General features: G+C 46.5%; 1 protein-coding gene across 4 annotated transcripts in view; it reads right to left on the bottom strand.

Annotated features, from left to right (window-relative positions):
* The window catches only part of ZNF148 (zinc finger protein 148), a 41,165-nt gene extending 25,863 nt beyond the window's left edge, over nucleotides 1–15,302 (bottom strand). Inside the window, exon 1 of one of the 4 annotated variants that reach the window (XR_013953860.1) lies at nucleotides 14,539–15,302. Coding sequence is in view for 2 of the 4 variants with exons in the window: in XM_080600594.1 (XP_080456720.1) it covers nucleotides 14,539–15,284 (746 nt within the window). In the remaining 2 variants the exon portion in view is untranslated. Of the gene's footprint in view, nucleotides 1–11,003; nucleotides 14,482–14,538 lie in introns of those variants that run through there. The other 3 variants (XM_080600594.1, XM_080600593.1, XM_080600595.1) reach the window with 3 other exon arrangements.
* Between the last annotated feature and the right edge of the window lie 37 nt (nucleotides 15,303–15,339).

The raw sequence follows: 15,339 nt of genomic DNA, 5'->3' as shown, positions 1-15,339 counted from the left end.
ACAGACCCCCTGAAGGCAGGTGCTACAACTTGTTAGTCACCGGAGTGCCACGCACACTCCGGCACCTTCCACTTCTTTCCACTTCTTTTTACTCCACCTTCTTCCCTTCTTTTCTGAAGCAAGTAGCAAAGGATTATTTAATGATCAGCAAGCACCTAGAGATACTACTTGGGTTCACCTGTGAAATGAATTTTTATGTGCAGTACTGGATGAAGTTTCTATGGGTAGGATTTAAAAGATTGAGAGATGAAAAAAGTACGTTGGACAATTAAAAACTGATAGACAAGATATAGAAAATCATCTGCATTTAAATATCTATTTGCATAGAGCTAAAGGAGCTACTTTAAAAAAAAAAAAACACTGCAAAAGCATTAAGATGGATTTTTTCTATTTGTAAATAATTTCCCATGAAAGTCTCTGCTGTTCTAAGACTTCTGTATCTTTAAGCAGTAAAAAGTAAGATTTGGTATATATCCCTCTCTCCCTGTACTTCCAAAGCAAACTCTAATGAAAGAAGATTGAAGGAGACAAGAAAAGAAATTGGTAAAATTCAATTATTTTTCTGGATTGAACCGTAGCTCCTTCTGAAGGCTTCTAACAAAGACTCGAGAGAGAAATACCACCACGACATACTGACACCGACTCCCTCTGACCTTGTTTTCCTGGGTTCAGCAACCCGAACACAGAGGTCAGCACGCACAACAGCGATCCCAGCGTGCCCATAGCAACTCAACGGTGTCCTGATGAAAGCATCCACCTCCAAGATTCCCATCCCAAAAACTGAGACAGGGCTCAATTCAAGGTAGAAAGTGTTGTCAGGGTCACCTTACGCTGGAAGTAGCACAATGGCATTACTTATTTCATCATTTTGGGAAGTATGCTTTCACTTAGGGTCAGACAAGGCGAGCTTCCTAATGAACAAAGACCTGAAACTACCAAACATGCATCTGAGCCCATTCCTGCCACCTCCTTTCTTCCACAACAGCCTGTGGAAGAACAAGCCCAAACAACAAACTGGATAAAGGCTACTAGTGCAAAACGTACATACAAGAAACTTCAGAAACCAGCAATATATGGGAACGCCTAGATGTATTCTTGCCTCTTGGAGCTCACCTTTACGGCAGAACTACAATGGTTTGCGCTAAAATGTAAACTTTAATGAATGGAAGGTATATGAATCTACAGAACTCGCTCAGAAGTCAGCCCGGTGCCCAGCCCCTCTCCTGGTGTTCTCGCTGCCTTCGCTGGGTTGAGCAGCGCGACTGTTACCGTGCCACCGCGAGTCATGCTGGACAAAAGGCCACCAGCAAAGCCACCGGCTGTCCTCCTGGTCACGGGGGTAGGCAGGCAGGGAGCACAGGAGACAGGCAAGTGAAGAGGCAGGGAGAAGGGAAAGGGGCCGCTTCTTTCTGCAGCAGGCAGTGCTTAGATTAGAGACAAGCGTATGGGGAAACTGCAGCCCGAGTGCGATGTACACATGCAAATGAACGAGGTACAGCTGCCACGCAGACGTACCTACGGGCTATGCTAAATTTAGACGTGCAATGTATATCTGTATCCTCAAGGCAGTACAAAAGACACCCGTAATTCTGCAATTCCTAATGCTAAAGAAGAAAGAAATAGCAACACGGCTTAATAGCACATTAAAAACTACACGTGCCTAGTTCACATTTTATGGTTAAGCATTCCTATTAATAAAACTGCCCTCAATGCAGTGCTCTCCAAAAGAAGGAAGAAATTGGAATTCCACAGGTTCCTAATAGCCATTTCAAAACCCTATCAGATCATGAAACATGTTGAGGATTTCCACCTCAGAAAAGATACTTAGCGGCATTATTAAAGTACAGATGCAGTCGAATGGAAAGGGAAACACAGCTAGCTTTCACCATAGGAAAAGTTCAATTCTGAACATACACGTGGAAAGTAAAAAATACTACCCTCGTTAATGGTTCTAAATAAAGAACATTAACTTAGGATCCCTTCTCCCTGCTAAGAAAATAAGACACAACTGAAAGACTTTGAAATTACCACGCAACCATTTGAAAGGATGAATTAAAACGATGACTTGTAAAACAGAAAAAGTGATCAAACATAAATCATTGTGAAAGGGTTCACAGATCATAAAATTAACACATCCTAAAATGTAACACACGATACAAACACTCCTAAGACTTGTTGCACAGCTATTTCCAAACACCCCGTGTTGCTGAACACGTGCCAGCGCAGGGCCTGATCCCACCCAGACTTACACTTGCGCTGAGCTGTGAATAGTCCTATTACAATCAACAGGATTACTCACCGAAAATCTACTTATTGTGCATAAAATTATCCGTGCATGAAAATCCTTGCCACCTTGCTTACTCTAAATACAGTATTCGATCACGCCCAGCATAACCACGGTCAAACATCAAGCAGGCACATCAAAAGCTCTCCGGACCATGTCAGCAAAGCCCAGTTCCACTGCAACACCCACAGGGATGTTACCAGTGGAGCAAACATACTTTCCCTATTACAGAAGTCATAGGCAGCATTGCTTTTTATCTAGAGAAAAAGCTGGTTTGCCACTGATTTGGTGGCACTTAATCCTAACCTGCTAGAAAACTGGTAGTTTTGAGAATTTATATCTGGATCTCTACCACTGTGCAGTTAACCCAAAAGAGCAGAATTTCTGCCCTTACATTATGAAGCTCAATCCTCAGATGAATTTATACACAGGAAAGAAAGCCCTACACAAAACAAAGGCTAGCCAGCACCTTGTAAGTACTTGTGCTCGTTTATAACTTCATACCAACTTGTTAAAATTTTGTAAAATTGTATATATTGCAAGCATACCTCAAAAGCTGAATTTTTGTAGAGGTATTTCAGATAATGTATAGTGCCTTGTATAGTGCCTTTTTTTTTTTTTTTTTACAGCGCAGTTGTATGACATAGCTGAGCCAACCTAACAGCTAACTGCCATTGAAAAAGACAACTCTGCTCCCTCCTCCTGGGACACGCCACCCTATGTTTTGTGCCTATCCCAATGCTCATACAAATACACAGTCGTTTAAAAGTCCTCCAGCCTGGCAAAAAAAAAAAAAAAAAGTTACTAATTTTCTGCCAGGTTAACTCACTGAGTTGGTGTACTGTAAAGAATCTGTCAGATGCAGCTCGAAATAGCGTGGGAGTGGGTCCTTCCCCATACAGCATTCAGAGGCTAACTGGCTCAGCCCTTCCCGTATAATTTCACCTTGAAAACAAACGGAAAAGGAAAATATGTTGCTTTTTAAAAACTGTGATTTGGTTTTTTTTTTGACAAGCCCTTAAGTTCCTTGGAGAAATTCCTGGGTTTCACCACCCCTCTACTATCCGCAAGTATCTGTGAAGCATCTCTTCTTGTCACTAGCACCATGCTAGTGTTATTTTACAGAAGATGACAACCTGCTGTTGCTATCAGTTACCCTCCTGGCTCAAATGGCAGAGGTCTCTGCATATGTATGTATGTACAACAGCACTTCTGCTGTTTCTTTCCAGATTGATTTTTAAAAATCCTTAAAACATTATACACAACAAGCCCTGGGAGAATACAAGAAGTTGCATGCAAACTTACAGAAGCCAGGGACAGCCACACTTCAGGTACTTTTCATCATCAGGTTCATCATTTGCCTCTCTAGCCTATTGGCTTTTTCATATCTTTTCTTCTTTTTAATTAAAAGATCGTTTGTATTTTTCTACAAAGCATCATTTTGTTCAGCACAATGGATGAATCTGCTCCATATAAGCAGGTAAAGTAGTGAGAATGTTTATAATACCCTTGCTCCATTTGCTGTGATGGCTGAAATGTGTGTAAATGAGGCATCGATAGCAGGAAAAGAAAGTCGTGACCACTCAACACTGTCTTGCAAAATAGGGTCCTACCTTTGGTCCTTACAGATGTCTTCTGCAATTCTACAGCTCACAGAGCTCAGCGGAGAGCTACACCAAACACAAATCTTGATCTAACTCCCAGGCATCAGTTCCCCAACCATAAAATAAGAATGGAGGTATCCATTTCATTTCCCTGAGGCACACTGAAATACTCGTAAGAATAAGCAGCGTTCAATACAGGTCGCCAGTGTGAACTAATCACTTCGTGGTGCTCTTGTTCCTGCGGCCAACAGAGCTCCTGGGGGAAGAAGGTGGCATATGCAAGAGGGACAGGTGAGCCCACGCCAGTGGCTTAGGTAACTAGTGCGAGAAGGCAGACTGGAGGGGTTTAGCCTCCCCTGGGACCGAGGCACTGCTCGGAGGGCACAGCCAGCGTGTTTCCAACTCGTCCAGAAGAGCCGCTTCGGTGGAAAATCACCAGAGGAATCTGGGAGCACAGACACAGGGCTGCCATCAAGAAAAGGTAAGCACAACAGGACGACTGGTTACAACCACGATGTTGTAACAGAGCTTGGCTTCGTTTCTCAGCCGTGCCGCTGCTGTTGGGCAAATCTGTCATCTTGGCACATCACCTTCCCCTCCCTGCGCTGCCACTTCCTCATCACCGCAACGGGGGCACTGACCTACCTAGGATTTGGGTGCGAAGACAGCAGTAGGAGCTGTTCCTGAGGGCCTCACAAACCTCTCCTTCACAAAGAAATATACTCAGTCTGCCTTCCGAGCAGGATTAAGCGGAGCACAGTAAGAGGAGGCATTATGCAATGCGCAGAAAACAAATTACCGAGCAGCTGCTTAGCCAACGAGCACTATGGATCCTGTACATTCAGAAAGGTAGGGGACTCTGCGGGGGGAAACGCTGTGTTCCTGTACCACTAAAGACCACCAGATAACATTACTGCTGGATTAGTAACGTAGCAGTGTACTTACACTTAAGATGGTAAACTTACGGTGGCATAGGTGAAGCTCAACGCTGCAATTTTAACATTTGTGTGCTTGACTTATAGCTAGAAATGTTCTTTTAAGTGCATCGTTTTCTTGCCTGAAATGACTTTACTTCATCTTCTCATTCTTTTCTAAAAGTTCATCCACAGGCATTAAAGGAAAATTATAATTACAGAAAAAATTCAAGCCAATTCCCTAGTAAGTCCACGTAGACTAAATAACATTGGACAACATCCTAATGAAAGTATAATCAAGAAGGTTTTGGTCCCAAAACCTTGAAGTTAACAGGGAAAGCTGTCTCAAGAGAATCTGGAGGACATCCCTCCTGTACATACATGACAGCATAAGGAAAACTTTTAGGAAAATACCAACAGTAACCTAAACCACAGGTGAGAAGGACACAAATAACGGACACAAAGCATCTCATGGAGCTCAGACAATATTTATTTCTACATCTTACTTAAGTGGTTGAAGGCATTATTTAAACACTGGCTCTCAGACTGTGAGGGCAAGGAGAATGTTTTGGAATACAGGAACCATTCTCCTAAGCTGCAATTTCAGTTCTAGGATATTGGCATGAGCTAAGTACACATTTTTTCCTTAACTGCATTACAGTAGACTTATTCAGGGGAAGGCTGCATTCTGTGTAATGTCTCGAAAGGACTTGTGAGGGATGCTGCGCTCTCTGTAGCCTGACTTTCCACACAGCGGCACCAGCAAGGAGCATTTTCTCATTTAACCCTCCTGAGGAGGCTGTGCAATATGCCAGTGTAACTTTATTCTTAATGTATATTTATTGCATTTTGGCAGCTTTTTAACCATACCTTTCACCTGCACACGGAACAGTAACCTCAGAAAATCCAATTAGCCAAGAGCATGAGAGAGTGAATCCCTCCTTTACAGAAAGAGGCACTGTGGGCAGACCAGGCGAATCCTCTGCTCTCTGTATTGTTTTTCAGACACCACAGTGCTACCTTCAGTAGGCATCTTTCAAAGCCATCTGCATGGGCCAAAATATCGGACAGAGGCCTCCCGAAAGCTCGGACACACCTTGGTTGACAGCTCCACTCCTCCCCAAAAAATTCAGGTCCTTTCTGGGACCCATTCCACAAGACTAATAGGCTCAGCAACTACAAGGTACTAAACAAAACATAAAGCATAGACAACTAGTTCAAGCTCCAATAAGCTAACCTACCTCGCTTCTGTTAACGTAAACACAAGGCACCACACACAACCCGGTATAAAAAATAAACCCATGTAATAATCCCCAGGGAAAGCAGGAGAGAACCACAGGTGGCAGTTGCTCATCCTAACACAGGAGACACTTCCACAAGGCAGTCAGACTCCTCCGAGGTGACAGCGGGATCAGAATATGAAAATAGCAAAGAGGCAAAGGTCTCGGTACCACCGGAAGCAGCGCCTCAGTCGGTATGTGCTGGTAGCCCTTCCTTCCCTGTGTAGCACGAGGGAAAAGCGAGCAGCAGAGGATCTTGCTACCATTAGGGAGGCCCCAGACCAGTGGTGAAGGAACATCGATCGTTGTTTTGCAAAGGAGTCAGCCAGTTACGGGGCAGGCACCAAGGCACCAATCTGGGTCCCAGGAATTGGGGACTGTGGCCTAACCCACACCCTGCTTCAACGGCGTAAGGAGAGTAGCAGGCATCTTCAGCAGGGGGAAGGAGAGGTGTCAGTACACCAACTGACACACGTCCGTATTTATAGACAGCAGGAAATCAGCCAGAGGGGAAGCCGTAGAAACAAATTCATAATTGAGGAAAGTGAGCAACAACTAGGGCACTTTCTTAAAAACCCCGGCTGGAACACAAGCAAGTGACAGACCATGTAAAGTTGCCAAGACAACAAAGAAGTTTTGAAGAGCACGCTTCTGTACAGTCCGGACTTTTTTTTCCATGTTGCTGCAACAAATCCATCACCTCCCTCCTGATAACCAACATTTGTGGTCGGACTGAATCAACTAAGAACTATTCCCATCCCGCTTACACCAAATACCAGAACTGTAAGTCAGCCTTTTTTTCAGTCTGGCTGATCCTCACTCCAAAGGAAAAAAAAAAAAATAAAAAAAGTCAAATCAGGTAACTCCTAAATGCACTGTGCTTCTGCAGCATGTCTGCTTCTCAAGACCAGCCACAACCCCAAAGAAAACTTCCAGGTAATGCCACCTTAGTGCCCCAAAAATTGCATGCGCAGGGAACCTCACTGACTTCTATCACACTCCTGTAATTACTAGGAACAAAAATCTTGAAGGTCCTTAATGCCATTAATTCGCAGGCCAACAATTCAGAGCTGCCACCCCTAGCAGGTCTGAAACTTCTGAGAAGCCCTGGTCAAGCAGTCCCACGGTGAAGCCAAGTCTTAGTAGGATACATTCAATATAATCCCATATTACTGCACGACCAGGAAACCAACCCGTAAAGAAGGAAAATATTCCTACAGGACTTGGGGAAAAGAGAAACCCAGCATGCCCTGTGTTCACGGACTGCTTTCCAGACACTATTTTATTGAGCAACCCTGCTAAGAGGCTCCAGCTCTGCGCCCACTGGTTCCCACTGGGCGACGGCACCAGGAGAAGCCCAAGTCAACTTGTGCCTAACCGCAGATGGAAAAAGAAGAGCTGCCTGACTTACGAGCAAATTTCAGGCACCTGGCACGTGTAAGTACAAGCAATCCCGTGCCTTCTGGACACGCGGCCATACACGCATAATTATCATCACAGCTGTGGGAAGCTCCACGCTGCCCCGTGGCCCAGAAGGAATGCGAGCTGGGGACGACACAAAGGCTCCCTAGGCAGCGAACTGCAGGGTCACGCAAAGGATTGAGAGATTAGGTTTCGTGCCAATTTCCCCTTCTACAGCGCAGTCAACTCCTGCTTGAAGCTTCCTTATATTCGACCCAATACGGAGGACACAGAGCTGAGCAGAGGCTCCTAACAGGCACCAGAAAAGCCCGAGCATGTCTGGTTGGCTTGATCTGCTTTTACCTGTCGGATTAAGAAAACAAGCTCACTGGGTTTGTCTACAAATTGCCATCTAGTCTACGTATTCAAGTGATATACTAAGACAACTGGATGATCATCCTCTGCATGCTCCTTTCCTATAAACATTTTATTCCCTCCCAATCCCTTAATTTCATGTCAAGTATAAATAACCTGTGCTCACAAAAATATATATTTTAAATACATCAGAATTATTTGCTATGAGTCATCTTAAAAGATATTACTGGCAAACTTCATAACCTCTAAAAGGAAAAAGCAAAATTAAAGCCAAGTAGCTTTCCATAACTCCCTTATACCCCCAAACAATCCAAGCTTCCCAGGTCCCCAGCAGACAACCACATAACTTTGCACGTCTTCTTTCTGGCCCACACAAAAACTCAGCAGCATCTACCTGTCGAGTTCACCAGAGCCAGAGGGAGGTCCTGAGGACAGCAGCCTGATAAAGCTTTCCTTGAGGGATGACGGCAGGCTTCCTCCCATGCAACTTACTCATTTTTGTTCGATGTTGTTGTATTCACACAAAGCACCTTTACATGAGATTTTACCCCCCCCCCCCCGCCCCCCCAAACAAAGTGGTTATAAGGTCACAAGAGAAGCTGAAAACCAATATTCTACAGGCTCTTCTCGAAGACCTGCAAGTGACCATCATCTCGAACGTAAGTTACACCACACTGTGGTGTCCTCGGGATTGACCAGCTGTCTGCAGTGGTCATCACAAAAATTCTCCTGACCCTAAGACAATTTAATTTCAGATTATTTCAGCAAAAAAGGAGCTGCTTGAGCTCAGCAATCTTTAGTCAAGAACCCCTTTGATAAAAGAAACTTAGGACATAACACGCAAAGACTTTTTACATTTATTTATAGCTCCTGTTGTGTCCAGAACTGCGCAGCGCTACAGATGACCCAATGTAAAAGCCTGACAACTGTCATCCACCTCAGACATATTTCATCTGACAGACCCGCATAACAGCGACCTGTGTCAGGACTCACTGTGTATGTGGTCAAAACCAGGGGAGAATCGTATTTCAGGAGGTCAGCAGCAGAGATGGTAATTTGCTTCAGAGCACTTTTATTTGAAAAACTCCAAAATCATCCGCTGCATCTGGAAATGCTGTTATAATGCTTACAGACTAAAACATCATCCACGGACATCAAGCCCAGTGCAATGCACTCATTTCTTGGCTTTCACATCCATTTTGCTCCCTCTTCCTCCCCTTTACGAAACTGAAGAATGTTTGCGACGTAATACTTCAGATTCGGTCGGTGAAAGCCCGGCTAAATAGCTTGCGTCACCAAAGGAAGCCTGCAGAAAGCTGGCGAATGCAGAAATTGCCCGTGTGCTCTGCCCCTTCCCAGGAAACAGCTACAGGTTCCAGCTGCATGCCAGGCAGGCCGCGTGCTGCTGGGGCTGGCAAAACTCTCTCCAGTTTACGCCGAGCATTTCTCATGCTCGGTGACTAAAGCCTTAGGCCAGAGATCATCACAAACAGATGCCAGAAGTGTTTTATGCGTTCACCCATACTTATGCACCCATACTTTTTAGGAATATAACACTAACTTCGTCATTCAAACCTAATCCTGATAAAAGCAAAAAAAAAATTTGACTAATTTTCCAGGCAACCACGTAGAAGTTAAAATTCAGGGAGTGTACAACACATTTGTCTCCCCTTTCTGTCTTAACCACTGCTAGTGAACATATGGCTATGTCAAACCCACCCGGCATCACTATTTGTCATTCCACCTCTTGCACTAAGGTAGCATGACCTGGTCACGACGTTACTGGCACTGTAAATGCTGCTAACAGCGGTTTTTACGTCCATGCTGGGGTACATATGTAGTAAAAGTTTGCACGGACTTTATGGGAAATTATTACAACACCACTAAGATACTTGTTAAACTGTTTATGAATGGGCATCTTTTTAGCTTACGGACACGACTGCAGTTTGAAGTCTTTTGTAAAATTGTTTATCGCTCCCATATCTGAGTTTATTTACACAGATACCACAACAGCTTTATGCAATAGTAGTATCACGTGTTGCATCAAGAAATGATTTTGTTTCGCAGCTATTTCACAGGCACCTTGTGGTATTTTTTTTTGCCATGCTAGAGACCTAGACAGTTTATATTTGATAAGCTGTTCATAAATTATACCCTAGTGCTGTTTGCAGGTTGGAACGTCTTCCCACACAGATTTCATTTTATCATCAGACTGTTTAATTCCGCACTTACAACAACGTCAGCCTAGTCATAAGGAGAGAATCAGACAGTACTGCCTTAGAGTTTTCTGCACAGACGGTGACGAGACGCAGGTACTACAGTACTAACGTGCCCGCGGAGTGCATCGGTGGCGGGCTAAGGCCAGCATGCAGAGCCAGGTGAAGAGCTGTGCCTTGCTGTTCCACAAAAGGGAATGAAATCACGAAGTAACATAAACTAGTAACATATTAACCGTATCACCTTATTTGTGAAAAAGCTGCCTCGCAGTATCAGGCTTAAATACATTAACACACTGACAATATCATAAAAGTACGCTAATAATTACTTCTGAGCAACTGTGATAACAGTCTCTGTATTACCTCCCAGTGTAAAATTCTGATGGCATGGAAGAAGTTATCAGGAGACTCAACCTTTCTGCATGTTGAACTTTCTGCCATCTTTCTAAAAGACGCTGAATTTCCTCTTAGGGCACACTTATAATCAAGTCCTGTGAGAATTTATTATGGATTTTTCCAGATACTTTATCCAAAATGCTGAGTATCAGAATAATATATGAAAAAAATCTCTATATGCAGTGAGGGGCAGGCATTTTAATCAGAAATAATACTGGAACACTCTCACATATGTTACAGTTTTTTAATTTGTGCGATAATTTGTAAGTTAAATAGGTTTAACCTATGTCACTTGTGTAGTTTATGACATTATTGCTGGTGTATAAAATATTCTAATGAGATGATAAAAAATGTATATTGAAAAACATATAGTGCACTAATGAACTAAACAGATGGAACTGTGCTTTTAACTGCACTGAAAAGTAACTGGAATGAAGTAACTAAAAGCATTTGTGTAACTGAAAATAAATCTCATGAAAGTCTGAATGGGTTTTCTTTTGTTAGGGGGAAGTTTGTGCTTGGCATACACCCACCTATGTTACAGCCAATGGCTGCTGCTTTCTGACACGTCCTGTCAATCGCTGTCTCAGCTCCCAAAAACTAGTAAGTTAAGTGTGTGTTAAACTTCACTGCCAGGTCAAGGGTTTCCACACAGATTCCGATATACAGAAGCGCAAAAAAAAATATTCTCATGGATGTCAGTATTCCAGGAAATGCAATTTTTCAAAAACGAATTTCTGTCCAAAAAATAAAATTAAATTAAAATATGAGTTAATCACTGTAGTGATGCTTCACATGAGCCTTGTAACCTGTTAGAAGCAGACACACATGTCTACTTACATCCGTGGAAGCTTTGTGGGACTTCATTTGTCTTCAGGCACTCAGTTCTGCAGATCAGACTGAGAGCTAAAGGCTTGAATCTATTTCCTTGTAAATTACGTTGATTTGAAAGGTAGATATCATTAAAATGCCAGACAGAGGCAGAAAGAGTGCTTATTTTAAATAAAACATACCTATGATTCTGTGATGCTATTCTCTGTTGGATCCACTTAGAGGAGTCTTTAAAATATTTCCAGTGGCATTTACTTTTCATTCCTTCTCACATTCACTCAGTGGAAAAGATTTTTAAGTTTGGAAAACAAAATCAGACACTTTGGTTCCACATTTAAGAACTCCAGAACAATACCAGTAAGTTTATTTGTCAAAGATTTATATGTCACCATTTCTTATTTAACTTTAGTTACTTCACACAAAAATCTATTTCATATTAGAGCCAAAATTAAATCAAGCTTAATCCCAAACTATGCTAAACAATTAAAGCCTTTTTAGATAGATTGAGGCCCACTCGCTCCATCAAGCTGCTCGCCACAAACAGGTCTCCCCTTGTAATAATTACAGTGGGACAACAGCACACCTAACGGTCCTCACAGGAGGAAGATTCAGAGATCCCACAGAGATCCTAGTCACAAACACATTGCTAATTCTAGCAGCAGATAGAAAAGACAATCCCACTCTGCTTTTCCCCACAATACTAGAAAGCAGCTCAACCTTTCCTCCCCGTTGGTAAATTTTAAATATTTTACCTAAGTCAACAGCCTAACACCTAATACCCTGATCTTCACCATTTCCAATTTTACATCATCAAACCTGTAGTGCAAAGAACCCAGCTAGAAGCGAGCTAAGCTCTTTCAGATGTACTGTTATTATATTTCACTAGAGTAATATATTCATAATATTCTGGTAATTCATCTTTAACATTACTGGTACACAGAAGTTCTCAACTGGAAGTAAGAATTTCCAGCCCCGGTGGTTCTACCACGCCAACTCTCTCTAGAATATACGCATGCTCTACAAAGCTTTAAATCCTAGTACCAATAAACTCAAACACACTGAACTGAAGAGTGAAAATTGTCCTTTAAGAAACTACATAATAGCATTACAGGAGGTTCCTTCAGGTCAACAATTTAGCCTGCAACGTAACCTTTAATGTTCTGAGTAGTTTTTCTTCCAGATAGTACTTTTTTAACCACTGTGGTCTTCACGCAGCTACTTACCTACTTAAGATTTCATTTCATAATCCATTATATTAGGGATTTTCCATAAGTAGAATATGTTTGCAATACAACAGCAATTAAACACACATGGGCAAGGAGAACAATAACAGAAACATAGGTTATAAGTGCATCTGTTATCTCAGGCCCTAGCCTGAGGAGCAAAGACAGAAAACGTACGTGTACACAGGAAAGCTACATGCAAGGGGTCAGCCTCGTCCTTTTGAGCTTTATTCAGCTCTGTGAGCTCACTGCCTACACACGTTTGGGGAAGAAGAGCATGCAGACATACAGAAACAAGAAAGAAAACACTTTTGGAAACTGAATACGTGCATGCATTCAGCTGAATATTCAGGAGGAAAGGCCGTAAGAATTGCTTTCAGGGAAACAGTGCAACTGAAGAATTAACTTTTTTAGAATTCCCCTTTATCACTGCAACAAGAGCAAGGCTGCCTGCCCCCGCTATGAATCTGACTGCACCCCGTATCAGGAGCCTGCAGATCCCACTGGATCCACGTGTGACCAGGCCTCAGGAGCTCCGGAGCTTCCCAGCCCAGCCCCAGCTCCTGCAGATGACAGCTGTCACCGGCAGCGCCCCAATCCCCAGCGCGGGAAGCGGGGCACCGGGAAACCAACCCCGTCTGCAGGCACGCAACTTTTCTCGTGGCAGGAGAGACTTCAAGTCTGGGTTCGACCATTATCTAGTTTAATTCTGAGTAAAGCTTAAGAACACCTGTAAAAAACGATGTAGGTTAGCACTACTTCTCCACCTCTTGTCTTTGCAAGGCACGCATCACCAAACGTGTGGAGAATAAGCGCAAAAGCTGTCTCGCTTACAAAGAAATCTGATATGGGCACTCCAAAATACGTAAGCGTGACAGGCCCAGGTACATACCGCCAGCAAGTCTGAAAAGCCTCGCTGAAATCTGTAAGTACGGCAAATTAAAAAGGCAACCAAGATCCCACTGGAGACAAAACTACAGCCCCCTGTAATTTTTCTTCCCGGTACCAAAGGCAAAGATGCTGCTGAACAGACGTACAACATCTCTGTCACCTAAAACCTCCTGGACCGGACTGTCACACGTGCACAGGTCACGCTGCCGGCAGACTTTCAAAGCAAAACCAAAGCCACGATCGCTGGGATCCGCACGCTTGTCTGCTACCACTGCGCAAAACATCTCTGAGCTGCTCCGCACACTTTGTGAAGGCGAAGCGATCGGAGAGATGATTTACGTCCGCGACATAAATGCCTTCCCTTTTTACGAGCCAGCTTAATCAAGACTTTGCTGCACTCATCCCAGCTGAGATTTGGCAGGGACCGGGGCAGGGAAGCCGAGAGGGAAAGCTTTGGGAGCCTGGACTCCCCGTGCTCCCTGCCCTCCCCACCACTTCCCGCCTGGCACTTGTTAGAGGCTCCCAGCACCGCAGAAAGGCCACTTCCAAAAGCTTCCTCCGAGCAGCTGAGCGGCGACTCGGGAAAGGTTATTTAAGAGGGGGAGAAAAAAATAAATAAATAAAAAATAAATCCATCTCCACAACTCCGCGCGCTTCACCTGCCTTACACCGGGAACAATGGGGGCGGGCAGGGGGGGGATACGGCCGCAAGGGGTAGGGGGGACGGGGATGGGGACGGGGTGAGGGGGGACACACGCTGTCCGTCGGTCTGTCTGCAGCTGCCCCGGCTCTTTGTCTGTCGGTCTGTCTGTCAGCCGGCCCCACCGCGGCCTGCGGCGGGGCCCGGCGCGCCGGGGGACGGCTGGGCCGGGGGGCAGCGGGGGGAACCGGGGCGGGGGGACCGTGAGGGACGTGGAGGGAGCCGGAGGGCCGGCGGGGAGCCCCCCACACCCCTAGCGAGCCGCGGGGGGCCTCCCGCCGCCTCCCCCCGCTCCTCAGCCGCCGGCGGGGCCAAGCGCGGCCCATGCGGGCGGGACGCGGCGCTGCCCCTTCCTTCCCCCGCGGCCCCTTCCTCCCTTCCCCTTCCCTCCCCGCCGGCCGGCCCCGGCTCCCCGGCACTTACCGGCCGCGGGGCTGCGAGGAGAAGGCGGGCCGGGGCCGGGGCCGGGGCCGGGGCCGGGGCCGGGGCGGCGGCGGCTGGGGGCGGCTCAGAGCGGCCGCGCGGAGGCCCCGGGCATGGCGGGGCGCGGGGAGGCGGCGGGGAGGCCGAGGGGAAGTTGGCGGCGGCGGCGGCTCCGGCCCCTTCCTGCTCCCGCTCCGGCTCCGGCGGCGCGATCGGCGCCTTCCCCTCAGCCTCCTGCTGGCGGTGACAGCGACAGAGCGCCGCCGCGCCGCGGTGCAGCATGGGAAAGGCGCCCGGAGGACCGCCGCCGTGAGCACCGGGGCCCGGGCGGAGGCCGGCTCCCGGCGGAGGCCGGCCCCGAGCCGCCGAGCCCGGGGCGGTGCCAGGCGGCGGGGTGACATGGCGGCCCCGCAGCGCCCGAGGGGGGGGGGGAGGCACGGCCTCGCCGCCTCCCTGCCTCCTCCGTCCCTCCTCAAGCCGGGGCCGGGCGCTCGCGGCGTCCTCCGGGCGAAGCCCTCAGCCCCGCTGGATTGCGCGGTGTCGCTCGGTGCCGCTAAGCGGGGGCTCGGCGGCTCCGCGGGGCCGAAGCCGCGGTGCGCGGGAGCTCCGCGCTCAGAAAGAGCGGTCAGGCGTCGGGACGGAGTGCCCGGGGAGGTGCTGGGGTCACCGTCCTGGGGGTGGCCAAGGGAAGGCTGGGCCCGGTGCCCGGGGACGTGCTTAGCGGGTCGCGTTGGTCCTAGGAGCATGGTTGGACCAGGTGGCCTTGGAGGTCTCTCCCAACCCTAGTGATTCTGTTGGGTG

This window comes from Anser brachyrhynchus (genome assembly GCF_964034855.1).
Source record: "Anser brachyrhynchus genome assembly, chromosome: 7".
Classification (NCBI taxonomy): Eukaryota; Metazoa; Chordata; class Aves; order Anseriformes; family Anatidae; genus Anser; species Anser brachyrhynchus.
This window is presented reverse-complemented; position numbering and strand designations above follow the sequence as displayed.